We start from the raw sequence: 17,237 nt of genomic DNA, 5'->3' as shown, positions 1-17,237 counted from the left end.
TAGTCCCGTAAGGCCCAAAAGGAGGCCCATGATGATACTGTGTTATATAATGAAGCCCCTTTGAGCCAAATATATCCATTAGTTCTCTTACAATGATCCTGCTGACTTATGGGCACTTTACTGTGCTGGTTAGAGAAATGCAGCAGTATTGAAAAGAGGGACGCTGGCCTACCTGTGCTAGTGTGGCTGTCACTCAATGTATAGGGGTGCTGGGAAATGTAGTTCCCATTCAGACTCATGCCATTGTCCTGCTGAGTTTGAAATGCCTTAACCCTGTGGATCCACACACAGAGCGCGCAAGTGCCACCGTCCCCCGTGGTGGTTTGAAGTGAATTGGTGGCCTATAGGTGCTAGCACAGCTGTCACCCAATGTATAAAATGCCGGGAACACAGTTGCCTTGTATGCCCCTAATACAATAAGACTTTTGAACTGCAGTTGTCACGGTGTGGGGCTTAAGAATGGAAATTATAAAATTACTAGAAAAAGCCATGCCTGTATGGTTTAATTCGGTGATGAAGCCTAGGGACAATAGGTGTAACTACAGTGAAAGTTACTTCCTATAAGGGGCAAGCATACCTACACCATAAGCTAAAAGTGAGACTGTCTTCATGAGCTGCATCATACCCTGTTACAGGGTAGGTATGAGCTAGTGTTGTTATGGCATAGCTAGAGGAATATATATGCACTACTGCTTTGTGTCCGATGTATTGTATCCTACTGTATATGTACTGTACTGGAAGGTCAGTAAAGTCATCGCTGTAGTTAGGGGACGTCATCATTTAAACCCTGCTGATGGGTTTTTAACTGGTACACCCATTGTTGTTCCCTTTCTAGAAGTTTCCTGGACACATCAAAGAAGGGGGGGAGACCATCTCCAGTATGTCCAAGTGAGAACCTTATTAGTATGTTGGTTTCTCCACACAGTGCTTAGTCATGCTGGTGGCACTTCTCCTATACTGGATGGTGCTGCACTACTCACTGATTCTGAGGTGGTATGGGTGGTCATTCCAATATACTTCATGTTACACAAGGGCATGTGATCATGTATACTGCATTTTCTGTATTGCAATTAGTGTGGTGCTTAATCACCCAAGGGTGGTCAGTGCCTATATCAATCTCTTTGAACTGCTTTGTAAATGGGCATATAGATCATTTCTTACAAGGGGAGTGTCCGACCACAGGGGGAAGCTCCCTTTATGTCTCAAGGACTTTTGCCACCAATTTACTATGTGTTATCTGTGTGTGGACCAGATTGTCCCTCAGATTAGTGCTTCTTCTGAAAGAAAAGAGGTGGGGAAGCCACTTATTACTTGCTCTTTTCAATATGTCTCAGTTCATGGAGAGTATCCATTTTACCATATTCAAGACTGGTGTAAACATGGTGACGCACGTGAGTCTGTCATCACGCTCCTTGGGATATGTTTCTAGAAGTGCCTCCCTGTTATTGTTGCTGGAATGCTTCCTGCGACGGGAGGTCAGTCTATCTGGATATTTATATGTTCTGAGACTGTCTCCTAATCTGTCTGCCTGTGTCTTAAAAGTGTGAACATCAGAGCAATTCTGCCTGCCGCACAAGAACTGACCGTATGGTAAGTTCTTCCTTAAAGACCTGGGGTGATGACTGTCGAAAAGTAGGCAGCAATTCTTATCAGTTGTTTTTTGTAAACCTTCATTGTTATCACTTTATCTGTGAAACAGATGCAGAGGTCTAGAATAGTGATGGTTTAATTTTCTATGGTGTAGGCGAATTTCAAGAAAGGATCTTGCATGTTATCCAAACCAAAAAATCCACATCAGATGCCTTGTCTCCCCTACAGACGACTAAGACGTAGTCAGTGTATCAACGCCATCGTTTGATGTTGATCGAATAGGGGTTTGTGTCATTATAGATATGATGAATCTTAAATTGGTGGACATGAGTCATGCCAAGCTGGGAGCAAAAGTACTCCTCATTGAGGTGCCCTTCACCTGACGGTAAATGGCACTGAAAAAAGGTTTCAGTGAGAGCTAACCTGGCACAGGCCTTGATGAACGGGATGGGGGTGATGGTATTGGTGTTTTTGTCTTTAAGCAGATTTTCAGTGACTTATATCTGTTTTATCTATTTGTTCACTGTCCATCTAAATGGCAAACAAATATGAAAAAGAAGAGGCTCCTTGGGGACCACTATATTAAGGGTAACAACTTTCAAAGAAGAGGAGAGATAGACTCACATTGACTCAGGCTTGTAGAATAAATGCACACACTAATATGCAGCCAGAAATGTATTGAAAATTCACATTACACACAATTTAATGTAAGTCTCTTTCAAAATACTGTACTTCTGAACCTGTATTCACATGTAAGGACCGCACGCATGGCAATAAGTAGCCTGCCACACATGGCTTCTTATCTGCTGGTGACTGTTCATTTTCAGGCCAAAATAGTTTGGAAGTACCGAAAATGTATTTACTTCCATGTTCCCTTGTCTTTGTCCCCTTCATTACTTGTTAGGTAAAGTCCACCGCCTGAGACAGAAAAAAGAACAGGAATGGTCATACGATTGCCACCCCTCCTGTAGCTGGACCCTATAAGTTCTATTATTACCCAGCATTATTCCTGTTCTTTTTTTCTGGCTGAACAGGATTGGAGTATGGAAGAACTTCAACCCCTGTGTAGTTGAGTTTTTTTTTTTATGTAGCCAAGGCTTGCAGGATTGCTGGGAAGGTGGGAAATAGTTCCAGAGATAATTTATAAATATTGAGTATCACACTGGCCTTAGCCAATTAGCCTCCAGTCCTTCTGGGATTGACTAGAATGTGAACAGTGTTCGGAGGATGACAGAGTCAATGGAATTACCTGATGTGTTTCTTCCAGGTTTAGAAGCATACACAATAGGATTCTGGGTTCCTGCATGCATGCCCTTTCCTTTTTCTTCCTGGGGTTATTTAGAAAAGAGGGTTAAAAGGAGAAGCACAAGTCACATAAGCCCTCATAGTGGAATAATTAACTCATTGGTGGTATTACTTAAACATGTGATTTCACTTCACCACTTGCATAGGGTATTGTTGCAATGGGGAATCACTCTAAATAGAGGAATTATGTGGTGTGTTCTCCTTTATCAGACTAGTCATCCTCTCTGTCTCCCAGAAGAAAGAGTAAAAAGGTGAGGTTGAACGAAATATTGAGGATATTAACAAGAGAGAGTCTCCTTGATATGTGATTGGATACGCCTTCTTCCACCCCTGATAAACCTGTCCTCCTTATTTAAACATGCTTCCTTCTCTTTTCATAATCCAAAGAAATATCCCTTTTACCAGCCCTCTCACAAACAAACTCCTCACCGCAGTGCAAATTCAAACCAAGGAATGGAGGTTACAACTTAAAGTCCCCATATAAGCAGATGTCCTGACAATATCACAGTTGGCCAAGGGTGTGCTTTTGGAGGCAGAATTTGTCAATTCCTAGCAATCTAGGAAGTATCCACCTGTGACTAATGGTTTCTCCAGATTGTCAAGTTAGATTACAGGATACAATTCTCAACTATGATCCAGTACTCTGGAGTGAGACTGACTCCATGGCCACCTAACAAAGATGAAAGGCCGGCTCTTCATCAGGGAATCAGATGTTTTTGTCTTCTTCAAAAAGGAAATGCTTGCAGTGGTACCCTAGGAAGAACAAGGGTGGAGTTTCTACTCAATAGTATTTCTGGTTTAGAAAACATCAGGAGGGTACAGAATGGTATTGGACCTCAAATACCTCAACAGCTATGTAAGGATATTGACATTCATAATGACAACGTTGCAGAGGATACTTTCTGTAGTACCCAAAGAAAATTTCATGAGCACATTGGACCTGCAGGATACATATTTTCATGTGACAAAATCTCTCATTCACCAAAAATACCTTTGCTTCTACATCTAGAAAAAGCACTTTCATTTCAAACCATTGTCATTTGGGCTCAAGATGACATTCTGTGTGTTCACAAAAGAAATAGCTCACTTGGTGGCCTTGCTTCACCTACAGGGAATAAGGAGTTATTCATATTTAGACAACTGATGGTTGCAAACCCATATGAGAGAGACGCTGCTTCAGGAGATGGTGGTGGTTTGCAGTTGCATTCAGATTCATAGATTCCTGTTGAATGTTGCAAAATGTAAAATTATCCCATCAAACAATATGACGTTTATCGGGGTGAGATTTGGCACACATCTCAACAAGGTTTTCCTTCCAAAGGCCCAGTCAATATTCTTAAGGACTGTAGCAGTAAACATCATTCAGACCAAACTGCTTCCATTAAGGCAAGTGTTTTCAAGGTAACATGGGCAAGACTGCATCTTTGTCATCTGTGGGCCCATCTTTACTCATTCTGGAATCCCATGTAAGAGGATTTTCACTGGGAGAGAGCTGAGTTGGTACTTACTCCCAGATTCACTGAGCAAAGAGATTTGTCTTCAACAAGATCCTCCAACGGTTCCCTCACTATAGATGTGAGCGTCTTAGACTGGAAAAGGGCAACATTGGTTTCAATGACAATCCAGTCCAGATAGCCAAAGTCAGAGAGCTGACACTCATCCAACTGGAGAGATCTCACTGCAATTTTGAGAACAGTGATACAAATCCAACGGTGGATTGTGAGATCCAGTCTGGTGGTCAGCTCTGACAATATGGTGACAGTAGCTTATTATTACGTATTTTATTTCAAAAGTTTGTTCCATAAAACATACACACATTGTAAAAATACAATTAATTGAATGATATTAACATGCTCAATAGTTCATTTTGATGACAGTAAACATGCCTCTGTGATATGTGCAAGGGGTGCAAGAGCAAGCTGTCCTTTCCAACAAAGTTAATCTCAAATACTACATCAATACCAACTCATTAAAAAGATATCAAAAGAACCAAAGGCCCAAACACTTTTGGAATAAAACTGTACAATACTACAGCACTCTAGATCTTCATATACATATATGCAATAGCAGGGGATATAGCCATTCAAGTATAATAAGGTGCTGAATCTTCACAGTTGTGTGCTTTAAAGAATCAAAGAGTAAATAAATAAGAAAAACGATCATATTTGTAAAAAGACTGCGAAACTGGGAACTCTAGATAATCCAATACATTTATGTGAAAGGAATTACAAATATAAATTGTCCATTCAGTTAAAGTGCATCTTAACACCGTCACAATAATGCAGCATACTAAATATGGGTCAAGGAAAGAAAAGACCAACTTGCTTTATTACACAAATAAAGTGCTCTTCTGGACTAAAACATCATGGACCACCTACGAGCTCTCCACATACCTTTTCTGTATGATCCATGAGGCATGCGTATATTTGGCAATGTTAATTACTACTACTTCCCTTGTTCCAGACTGTAAAATTCTTAAAGCTACCTAATGCTGCAGAATCCTTAATAAACTGCACAGTGGCAATATCCACTTTTTCCGGGAGAGCATGCAGGTTTTACAGAAGAGGAGGAAATGATGCGTATTTTCAGGGACAAGTCTGTAAGATGGACAAAGCCTGGACAAACCCTTATTACACCCCCAGTGAAGATTATACTAAAAATAGGTAATAAGCCATATCCGAACCTTAGGTACAGCTGCGTTGGTAAGGGACCCAGTATCTTATCAAAGGAGACTCATAGACTGGACTTAATTTATGGTCTAAGAATCTATCGGTCAAACTGCCTGACTTACAACTCTCTAGCTCTTCACTCCAAAAATGTTTTTGAAATCTGTCCTGTAACATACAGCTTCATCTAGGTTATCCCATAGTGTGTGAAGGTTTAAAGTAGACATTAGCTTATGTGAACACCTGGGGTTGAACCAGAACCAAGTCTCTAAACCTGGTAGCAGTTCACTTTTTCCAATGGGCAGAGGCAACTGGTATCCCTGGCACTGGTAGCAGTCCACATAAAGGTGATTGTTGGAAATTACCCTTTCTATGGGGTCACCCTCTCCTCCTACTTTTTGCTGGATTTTTGCTTGTTGACCTTAGGACTCTGCACACTTTACCACTGCTAACCACTGTTAAAGTGCTTGTGCTATCTCCCTAAAACATGATTTGATTGACATATACCTGATTGACACATTTAATGTACTTGTGACTCACTTGTAAAGTGGTATACCACATACCCAGGCCCTGTAAATTAAATGCTACCAATATGCCTGCAGCACTTATGGTGTCACCCACTTAGGTAGCACTTTAAAACATGTCGCAGGACTGCCATTGCAGCCTGAAGGCAGTGTCCTAGTGCCATGTCGACTTGGCATTTAAAACCCTTTGCCAAGCCTTACACCCCCCTTTTGATACATATATGTTGCCATAAGGTAGACCCTTGGTAGGCCCTAGGGCAGGGTGCTGTGTAATTAAAATGTAGGACATGTACCTCTTTAAGTTTTACATGTCCTAGTGCTGAAAAAATCCCAAATGTGTTTTTCACAACTGTGAGGCATACCCTTCCCATAGGATAACATTAGGGATTATGCTTTGATTCCTAAACCTAAACCTCATGTTTGGTATCTATGAACTTGTAATGATAAACCCTCTTTAATGGTGAATTGGAATTGAAAATGCCGCTTTCAGAAAGGTGCAAAAAGAACAACTGATAGACAGAATGCTGAACAATGTCAAACATTCAACCACAGTACAGAGATCTGGGCCTAAATCCATTGTTTTTTTGCTACCCATACCATTCCAGTTTGGACCCAGCCATATGCAAATCAGTCTTGACCCTGTTCCGAATGGGAACAGTCCAGCCTGAACGGCCAGGCCAGGATTTCCCTGGACTGGAAACAAGCATCCTGGGACCAGTTGCAGGGTACCACCCTTCATGAAAAATAATACATAAAAAAGTAATATGTGAGAGACGTGGGAGATACATTATTCAGTGTTGCATTTTTCAAGCCTCCTCCTACCACCAGGCACTCTATTCAGTGCAATGGATAGGACCAAGGGCTCTCAGAAATGCACCCCAGTCTCCTGGCCTGACTTTGTGATCTTCTTCTTGCTGCTGTACTAATGGGATATGTGAGTGTTATCCGGGCTGCCGATCAGGGCTTCTATTCAGGGATCTAACTGGGGTGGGAGAGCTAAGGTCTGCTTGATTCGCCTGTGGAGGGGTAAGGGGCCTGCACCAGTCAAAGCAAGAAGAGGGCCCCTATTCACCAACAAAACACAATAATACATTCCATTTTTAAAGCAGGCATAGTTTATAAAACTTGGTTGTTCCCACAATAAGGCACAAAGGGAGTAGGTTTTGTAAAAGCACTCCAGCACACTTAGGATACTCTGGTTCCATGTAGGCAGCTATATAAATGTAAACATGGAGTTTGAAGCAGGACAAATACAATGCACAAAATGTGCCACACAATAACAGAGCATGCTATATCAGTGACTAATTATTAATGGTGTAGAATCCAGCGGGGAGGAAGGATGTCGCGCTATGGGCAAAGATTCTGACGTCCAAACTGAGGAACAAGGCTCCAGTCTCAGCATTGCCTCAAATTCTGTAACTCTGTTCAAATCAATTAATCTCCTTGTGCCTATAAAAAAACAATTGCTATGGAGAGGGCAGCAGGCAAGGGGAGGGGGTGGGGAGAATAAATAGTATGGCAATCACGTCAGGAGCAGTGGACGGGCATGGATGAATTTTAATCAATCTGTGCTAGGTCCCTGCACCACAGAAATGGCCGAATATGACGTTCCACCTGCAATGCCCAATTAAAGAACCTGTAAAGAAGAGTGACGTTGAAGCGCACAAACGGTAAGCATGGGTGTAGGCTCCAAGCCCTTTACTGAATGCAACAGTATCTCGTAAGCGAGACGCATGCGCTAGTGCATGCTCTCCCAAGCTCAACCCTAAAAATAGGGCCCTCAGATCTACTCTTCAGTTCACTACTGGATCTGCAGACAGACTTTAATGGGACTCCCTGCTGTTGAGACCTGCAGTGCACACTGCCAGACTGCTGCTGTACCATGAAGCACTGCTTTGTTGCTTGGAGCCTGCCTTGAATCTTCAAAGGTCAGTCCTGCTGTGGAGCCCTGCATCTTCAAATGCAACCAGGACTTCAGAAGTGACTCCAAGGACTAGATTTGCTGGTCTCCTGTTCAGAGCCACAGGGATATAACAGGCACCCACCATCTTTGAACCCGCACTTGGACCCAGCCTGAGTGAGCCCTGGGCCCCCAAATGTCTCCATCTACTCTTGGACTCTTGGTTGTGGTGTTAAAGGTGCCTAGATGCCCATTTTCTAAAACTGAGGACTTACTATTTTGAACCTTACACTTTAAAAAGTCATAGCTCCAGTTCTACTAATTGGATTTTAATGGTTTTGGTGTCAAATAATTTATTTTAAAAATCTATTTTTCAAAATTTTGGGGGTTTTAATTGTGTTGTGTTTTCACTGTGTTGCTGTTTGTGTACTGCATAAATACATTGCCTCTAAGTTTAACCTGACTTCTTTTTGTGCCAAGCTACCCAGGGTTGTGGCTGTTGCTTGACCAGGGCTGACACCTCAGTCAACCAGCAACCCAATTTCTCACAGTGATGAACAATGTAATAATAGTGTCTGTCAAGTCTTTCCCTCCTCTTGAAAGATATCTTTATCCAAACCCACATTTCAGGCCACTTTCAGGAGTGTGGGAGTCCATTCCTGAGTGTGGTTGCCTCCTAGCACAACGTGCAGCTTCCAGAGGTTCTATTCCAATAATGCACAGGAGGGAGCATGGGGAGAGGATATCTTAACAGGCTCATGGCCCAATCACCTTCTTTATGCCTTCTCTCGCGGTCCATTGATCCCCAGGCTGCTAATCAGCCTTAAGTCAGCGAGCAGGGAAATTATTCTAGTGGTTTAACTGTGTCCAAGAACATCATAGTTCCACATACTCAAATACCTTGCAAATCTAAAACCTTGTATTCTTTCTCTGGATCTCACTACTTTCAGCTCCTACAACACTATTCTTTGGCTACAACTCTCAGTGTGGAGATTGAAAGGAAGGGATTGAAAAGTAAAGGAGTGTCAAGCCATCTAGCTTTAGCTATCCAACAGACTCATAAACCTTCCACCATGAAGTCACATAGGAAGCATTGAGGTAACTTTCAGAAATGCTGCTCCTTCCTGTGTAACTTAAACAAGATATTAAAGTTTATCTTGGGAAGGATATGAGAAACACCTTCCTATGTCTATTTAGTGCTCACAATGGGTGGCAATCAGGACATTCAGGAATCATTGAGGGAGTGTATTTGATAAGGAAAAACTTGTATCCTGCTTATTGAGAAGATGGTGTCTTTCTCGTCCTGTAGGAAAACGTTTGTCCCTGCTAAGGGGCTTACACTTTGGTCTGAAAACCCTAAATTCTCATCCTTATGAACCACTCTTGCTACTTGAATTCTAGTTCTTAACTATGAATGTTGTTTTTCTTGGGGCAATAATTTCTGCCAGGGGGATTGGGCAACTGGGAGCACTTATGGTGAGAAAAACCTTTCTTTCCTTTTGTTAGGATGGAGTGGTGCTCACACTGGACCCAACATTCATCCCCAAATTGGCTTCTTCTTTCTATAAGAATCAGGACATACCACTGAAGGATTGATCTAATTCATCACCACTCAGAGACAACTCTTAGATGTCACAAAAGCTTTGCAAGTTTATTTATTTTAAAAAAAACACTATTTGTTTATAACATTTGTGTCATCTACTAGAGGTGAAAGAGTGTCACTGGAGTCCATTAGTAGATTAAAAAAGCACGCAATATACCTGGCCTATATTTTATCTGGAACCCCTCCCACCTCTGGAGTGCAAGGTTAGTATACCAGAGGTGTTTCAACCTCTTGGGCAGAAATGAAAGGGGGAACAATTACCGAACTTTGCAGGGCAGCCACTTGGGCAGCCCCCAATACGTTTGCAAAGCATTACAGGTCACAGAATGTTCTCAGCAATAACACAGATTTGATCTTGGGGTGGTAAACTCTATTTTGACATGATTTATTATACTAATTAATAAATCACTATGTGATACAGCATTGAAGGTGGTTTGTTTGCTTTATTGATAAAAGAAGGTTGTTTTTTGCAGTGCTTTGTTATATCTCACAAGTAATGAAGGGGACAATAATAAGGGGGCGTGGTGGTATTGTTCAAATTGTCTACAGGCAATCTCCCTTACTCCTAGTCCTGATTCTCCATGTCACATTCATCACGTCCCCTCCTCCCTCCTAAATCATTGGCCTTTGTGTTTTGACACTAGGTTTGTTAATTCAGGGGGAATGCAAGGTAAGAATAGCCAATATAGGGTCCTGTTCCTTTTTTCTGTCTTTAGAGGTGGACTCCACCTCACAAGTAATGAATGGGACTCCAATCAAGACTAGGAGTAATGAACATTACTGTTAAGTAATAGGAAGATTATTCATTCCTAAAGCAGCTGTTATTATTCTATTCTGTGACCTGCCTTTCAAACTCTCTGCTTTCTCTTATGAACTTACAACTCAACAGTCATACATTATTACAGTATTGTAGCTATGACCAATCATTGTTGGTAAGTACTGTGTCTACAATGAGTATATACATTTCTTACTGCAGTTGACTAATGATGTCACAACTGAAATGTGAAAAAAATCAGTGCTTGTTTTTAATACATTCTTTTTAAAGGAAATTGACAACAGAAAACCCAAGGATTGCCGCACATTCCTAAAATACAGAGTATTGTTTAGGTGCTCATACATTCAAAACATGCCTGTTGTCAAGCATGTGTGTCGGAACAAGAGAACTTGTACCAGCAAGTTAATTCTATAAGAAAAAGAGAATGGAGCACACAACAAACAGTATCATCCTCTGAGCAATGTTCAGGTAGTCATGACTCATTAAATGTATGAGAGAAACATGGTATGAATTTCCACGAAAGTGGTATCACTGATATATATATTTATTAAAAAGTTACAGAAGAAGAGAATAATTCTGAGATTTGAATAAATCATATACATTGAATTTAATGTGTAACAAAATAATTTAAATGGTTCCAAAAAGTAATGGACAATATAACTACAGTTCCATAACAAATAATCTATTCATACATAAAATAAATTCACCAGAAGTAGAGCAAATATATGTATTACATCAACCAACGAGTGGTTCATCCCCTGAAAGCGATCATACAAATTCCCATAAATTGATTAGAGGGATGAAAATATCCACTCTGATGATTAAGAAGCGGAAGGATTTCTCTTCATCCAATAGAAAGAAGGATAGTCCGGTTCATCCAAGTTTTTAATACATATGTTGTATCATATATATCATATGATGTAACATATATTGTTTATATGTATTATTGCGAAATATTGGAGTGAAATTCAAGTACAAACTTGATCAATAATCTGTAATAACATGCAGCAGTAGAGTACAAACCATGGATGTTCACTCTCTTCTTCCGCCTTTTTACCACCTTGTCTTGTCTTGTCTTGCAGGATACCAAAGCTGCTGAGAAACACTGTTACCCACTGGAGGATCAAGAATTTCCCATGGACAATATTGAGAAACTCTTTGCTTTACCTGATGAGCTGCAGAACTATTGTACTTCGCAGGTGAGGAGTTTGAGAAGGGTCTTGAGAAGTAACGGTTCAAGGGCATAAGCGAGGAGCCAGGCAAAATTATTGGGTTACTAGTAAAGAGTTGACCAAGGGGCCTATTTACAAAAAAGTCAAGCAGTGCAGTGCAGCAGGAGTGCGATGTATTTAAGGCAATACAGTGAATTCCTGCCTTTTCCCTTGCACTGGCACCCTTTTGGCAGCCTAGGACCAACACAGGCACCCTTGCACCATGGTGCAAGAGTGTTTGTGTTGTATGCAGGATTGATTTTGTGCAGTAAGGGACAACTTTCTGCACAAAAAAACATCCTGTTAAGCATATTCCCCTTTCTATGTGTGCAGCAGAATGCAGCGCACATAGAAAGAGGAAGTTTGTAATGCCTCTCCTGGGAGGCATATCTTATTGGTGCAGCTCTGGTAAATCTGGAAACGCATCAAACACCTTGGGAGTTGTGTGGGAACACCTATGCAATGCCCACTGAATGCCTCCCTTGCACAGAGTAAGGCAACACAGAGATTTGCGCTGAGTTGCCTTACTTCAGATTTATGGAGCCCCAGAGTGGCCTGGCTTCATAAATCTGACTTAAGGTTTGCCTTGCTCTTGCACCACATTCCATGGTGAAAGAGTGACACAAACCATCTCATAAATAGGCTCCTTAGTATCTAGAGATTTATACACATTGGGCACAATTCAGAAGAGATTGGTACTGGTAAATCTATGCTCCGATCACTAATGACTCTGTTACTTACTGGTAATCTTCACAGACCTGCATTAACATTTCCTCATGGCTGTATCCAAGTTTGTTTGGCCTATGGGGGGCAAATTAAAAATTATTCAGGTTTTCGCCAACGAATATCGTTTAAATCACTTATGGTAAAATTATAGTTAAGGTAGCTGTCTTCATGCATTGTTTGTGGTAGATCAGCAGGTGTAATGTCTGATGTCAATAGCAGACTGGTTTTCTTTGGGCAAGGTTTTGCTGCAGTTAATAGTAGAACCAAAGGAGGGTTTAGGTCCAATTGAATGTCATTGCCTTCATGGTGGGTAGGGGGGAAAGATTTGCAACTACATTGAAGGATCGCCTGGAAAAGCAGTTTTCAATTTTCAACTGATCATTTGAAAATTTGTGATGCCCCTGAGAGATTGATGGAACTTGGTCACAGTTCTGCGATTTCTGTATACACTCAGAAGTAAGTGTTGGAACACAGAATAGTTACTTGGTCTTAGGCTCTTAGGGTCACATGTAGCAACATTCAGAATTGCGACCTGCAAATTGCGAGTCAGAGCGACTCGCAATTTGCAGGTCGCAAATCCGAATGTTGGATGGTGTCCCTGACACCATCTGCGATTCGCAAGGGGGTTGCAAATGCCCACCTCATGAATAACATGAGGTGGGTTGCAATTTGCCACCCCATTGCGAATGGCGGCCCTCACAGAGATGGTGGCCTGCTGCGGACAGCAGACCACCATGTCTGTGACTGCTTGTCAATAAAGTAGTTTTTTGTTGTTGTAATGCAGCTCATTTTCCTTAAAGGAAAACGAGATGCATTACCAAAACGAAAAATGAAACATTTTCGTTTCATTTTTTCAGATTCTGAATTTTTTTTTACAGTGCCATTCACAACGGGGAAGGGGTCCCATGGGGACCCCTTCCTTTTTGCAAATGGGTTACCACCCTTTTGAAATGGGTGCAAAATGCGATTGGTATTCCACTGCGTTCGTGGTCACAAACCAATCCTACAATGAACTGCGACTCGCAGTTAGGTAGGGAACCCCCCTTCCTAATTGCGAGTCGCAAACCCGTTTTGTGATTCAGTAACCAGGTTACCGAATCGCAAAACGGGGTTTGTCCATTGCGATGTGCTTTTTGCACGTCTCAAACTGCGAAATTCGCTGTTTGCGACGTGCAAAAAGCTTGCTACATATGGCCCTTAGTGAGTTGGTAGTGAGGTGCTAAGTTCCAGATGAAATAGGTATTTGTGTGGTTTATGTTTGTTTGAAACCCTTTGCAAGAAGGAGTCCATAATGGTGCTGAGGAGTTTGGATACTTTTTTTGCTTTACTAGAAGTCAGTGTTGGTTTTATAGTGTGGCAGTAGTGTGATTCTGGATCTTAAAATTGAAACACAATTTGCATCTCTTTCTGAGCCTTTTGAGTCTTCTATATATATTTTCTAGAAAGACACTATAGACTGAAATTCAACAGCCTAGGCATTAGACCATTAGAGTACTGACAACGCCTGCTTTATATACATAATAATTGAGGGTAAGTTTTAGGTGAAGATTTAGTTTCTCAGCAAAAAAAATTGGGAGGGGTAGTAGGTGTCAGCAGTGATTCCCTGTGGTCCTTATTTCTACTGGAAAGGAGCTTGGGGGTATTGTGAGCTAGACAAACTAAACAGCTGTGACCTGCTTGAGGTCCCATCTGAAAAAAAACATATTTTTTAACCTATGAGCCATTGTTATCTCTGTTTTTATCTGATAAACAATATGCCCAAATCACCTAGAGATGTAATTGTGCCCCTCACAGGGCAGCTGGCACTGCTTGTCATCCATAAAAATTTGGGAGTGGGCATGCAGAAGCCCAATATTCTGTGCAAAAGTGCTCAGTTTCTTGTTGAATACAACAGTAGTAGAAACATGTGGTAACCAACTTATAACTTCTGGGGCACTAGAATTAGTTATGCGTATCCAGATTTCTTAATAACACTCTCAGAAAAATGCTTTTTTCGATTTAGTGTCTGGTCCTATTTGGGATAGCGATGCCCAGAAGCTAACTTAACTGATGAGCCCCAACTAGGGCAAAACCAGTCCAGCGTTGCTTGTGTTCTGGTTCAGGGAGGACCTGGCTTGGGAGTTCGGGGTGCAGCAGGGTGAAGAATGATTTGCATATGCCTGGGTCCAAACTGAGATGGCATGGTGTGCAAAATAACAATTGACTGGCATGCGGCCCGAGTAATTACCAGTGGCTGAGACGAATTCAAGCATTCCATTTGTCATTTTTGTAAATTTTAGTGTGTCGCTCTAAGTGGGAAAGGTATGCCCAGACATAGGTACCGTGCACACTGTGTCACTGGAACCAAGCTATACTATAATTGGCTGATAAACCATAGCCAGGGTGAAACTGGTCCTGTAATTATTGTGTTTTGGTTCAGGGAGGACCAGGCCTGGCAGTTCAGGCAGGACTGTTCCCGTTAGAGCAGGGTCAAGTCTGAATTGCATATAGCTGGGTCCAAAGTGAGGTGGCATGGTGCCCAAAATAACATTGGACAGGGATGCGGCTGCGAGTAATTATCGATGTCTAGGATTAATTTAAGGATTCTAGCTATCATTTTTTTGCATACTTTAGTTTCTAGACCTTAGTGGTATGGGCATACACAGAGATCTGTCCCATGCCACTATGTCACTGGAAGCAAACTATGTGTGGCTGATGAGCCCTAACTAGGGAGAAACGACTACTGAGTTGCTTGTGTTCTGGTCAGGGAAGAACTAGCCTGGCAGTTCTACTAGGCTGTTCCCATTTGAGCATTATCAAGACTGATTTGCAAATGGCTGGGTCCAAACTGAGGTAGCATTGTGTGCAAATGATGGACTAGGATGCAAGCCAAGTAATTACCAAGGGCTGAGATTAATTCAAGCATTCCATCTATCACTTTTGTGTATATTGTAGTGTGTTGCCCTTAGTGGGATAGGTATGCCCAGACCTGCACCTCCTGCACATTGTGCCAATGGAACCAAACTATACCTAGCTGATGAGCCCTAACTAGGGAAAAAACATTTTTGGGTTGTATTCCAGATGAGCGAGGACCTGGCCTTGAAGTTCTGGCTGAACTGTTGTCACTGGAGAAGGGTCAAGACTGATTTGCATATGGCTGGGTCCAAACTGAGGGGGCATGGTGTGCAAAATGACGATGGACTGGGATGCGGCCCTGGATCATTACCAGTGATTGAGATCAATTCAAGCACTATACATATCACATTTTTGAATACTTCATTGTATCACCCTACTTCGGACAGGTATGCACAGACATGCTTCCCATGCACACTGTTACAGGAACCAAGCTATACTTGGTTGTTGACCGTTAACTAGGATGAAACCAGTCCTGGGTTGCTTGTGTTCTAGGTCAGGGAGGACATCACCCGACAGATTGGGCTGGACTGCTCCTATTGGAGCAGTGTTAAGAATGATTTGCACATGGCTTGGTATAAACTAAGGTGGGATGGTGTACAAAATTACAATGGGATGGGATGCAGCTCTCCGTAACTACTGGTAACTGAGATTAACTCAAGCATTACATTCATCACTTTCTTGTATATTTTAGTGTATCACTCTAAATGGGATGGTATGCCCAGACATGGGCCCCATGCACACTGTGTTACTGGAACCAAGCTATACTTGTCTGAATAGCATTACTAGGGTGGAACCGGTCCTTGGTTGCTTGAGTTCTAGTTCAGGGAGGACCTGGACTGGAGGTTTGGGCTGAACTATTCTCATTGGAGCAGGATCAAGACTGATTTGCATATGGCTGGATCCAAATTGAGGTGGGATGGTGTGTAAGATAATGATTGATCTGGGATGCGGCCATGAGTAATTACCCATGTGTGAGATTAATTCAAGAATTCTATCCATCACTTTTTTGTATACTTTAGTGTGGCATCCTAAGTGGGACAGGTATTCCCAGACATGGGTCCAGTGCACACTGTTTGACTGAAACCAAGTAATACCTTGCTGATGAGCCCTAACTAGGGCAAAATTGTGATTCAGTTCAGGGCAGACCTGGTTTGGCAGTTCAGGGTGGACTCTTCTCATTGGAACAGGGTCAAGACTGATCTGCACATAGCTGGTTCCAAACTGACGTGGATTTGTGTGCAAAATAGCTATGGACTGGGAAGCAGCCCTGAGTAATTATTAGTGACTGATATTGATTCAAGCATTCTATCCATCACTTTTTTCTATACTTTAGTATGTTGCCCTAATTGGTACAGATTTTTGCAGACATGTGTTCTGTGTACACTGTGTCACTGGAACCAATCTATACCTGACTGAAGACTCCTACTAAGGGTGAAACCGGTCCCGAGTTACTTGTGGTTTGCTTCAGGGTGAATCGCGCCTAGAAGTTCAGGTTTAACTACCCCTAGTGGAGCAGGGTTAAGACTGATATGTATATGACTGGGTCCAAACTTAGGCAGCTTGGTGTGCAAAATAACAATGGCTGGGATACAGCTGTGAGTAATTACCATTAGCTGACATTAATTCAAACATTCCATCAGCTGTTTTTTATATACTCCAGTGTGTCATCCTAACTAGGATAGGCGCACTCAGACATGGGACCCTTGCACACTGTGTCACTGGAACCAAGCTATTCCTAGCTGATGAGCCCTAACTAGAGCTAAACCGGTCCTGAGTTGCTTGTGTTCTGTTTCAGGGAGTTTGACCTGGACTGTTCCCATTGGAGTAGGGTCAGGGCTGATTTGCATATGGCTGGATTCAAAATGAGGTAGCATGGTGTGCAAAATAAAGATGGAGTGGGATGCGTCCATCTCTAATTACAAAAGGCTGAGATTATTTCAAGCATTCTGTCCATCACCTTTTTATATACTTGCGTGTGTCACCCTAAATGGGATGGATATGTCCAAATGTGGTTCCTGTGCATATTGTGTCATTAGAACCAA

General features: G+C 41.9%; 1 protein-coding gene across 1 annotated transcript in view; it reads left to right on the top strand.

The window, feature by feature from the left end:
* LOC138259871 (hypoxia-inducible factor 1-alpha-like) overlaps positions 1-17,237 on the top strand; it is a 917,172-nt gene that overhangs the window by 633,134 nt on the left and 266,801 nt on the right. Inside the window, exon 12 of the mRNA XM_069207820.1 lies at positions 11,446-11,562. Coding sequence (XP_069063921.1) covers positions 11,446-11,562 — 117 coding nt within the window. The remainder of the gene's footprint in view (positions 1-11,445; positions 11,563-17,237) is intronic.

This window comes from Pleurodeles waltl, chromosome 9 (genome assembly GCF_031143425.1).
Source record: "Pleurodeles waltl isolate 20211129_DDA chromosome 9, aPleWal1.hap1.20221129, whole genome shotgun sequence".
Lineage (NCBI taxonomy): Eukaryota > Metazoa > Chordata > Amphibia > Caudata > Salamandridae > Pleurodeles > Pleurodeles waltl.
This window is presented reverse-complemented; position numbering and strand designations above follow the sequence as displayed.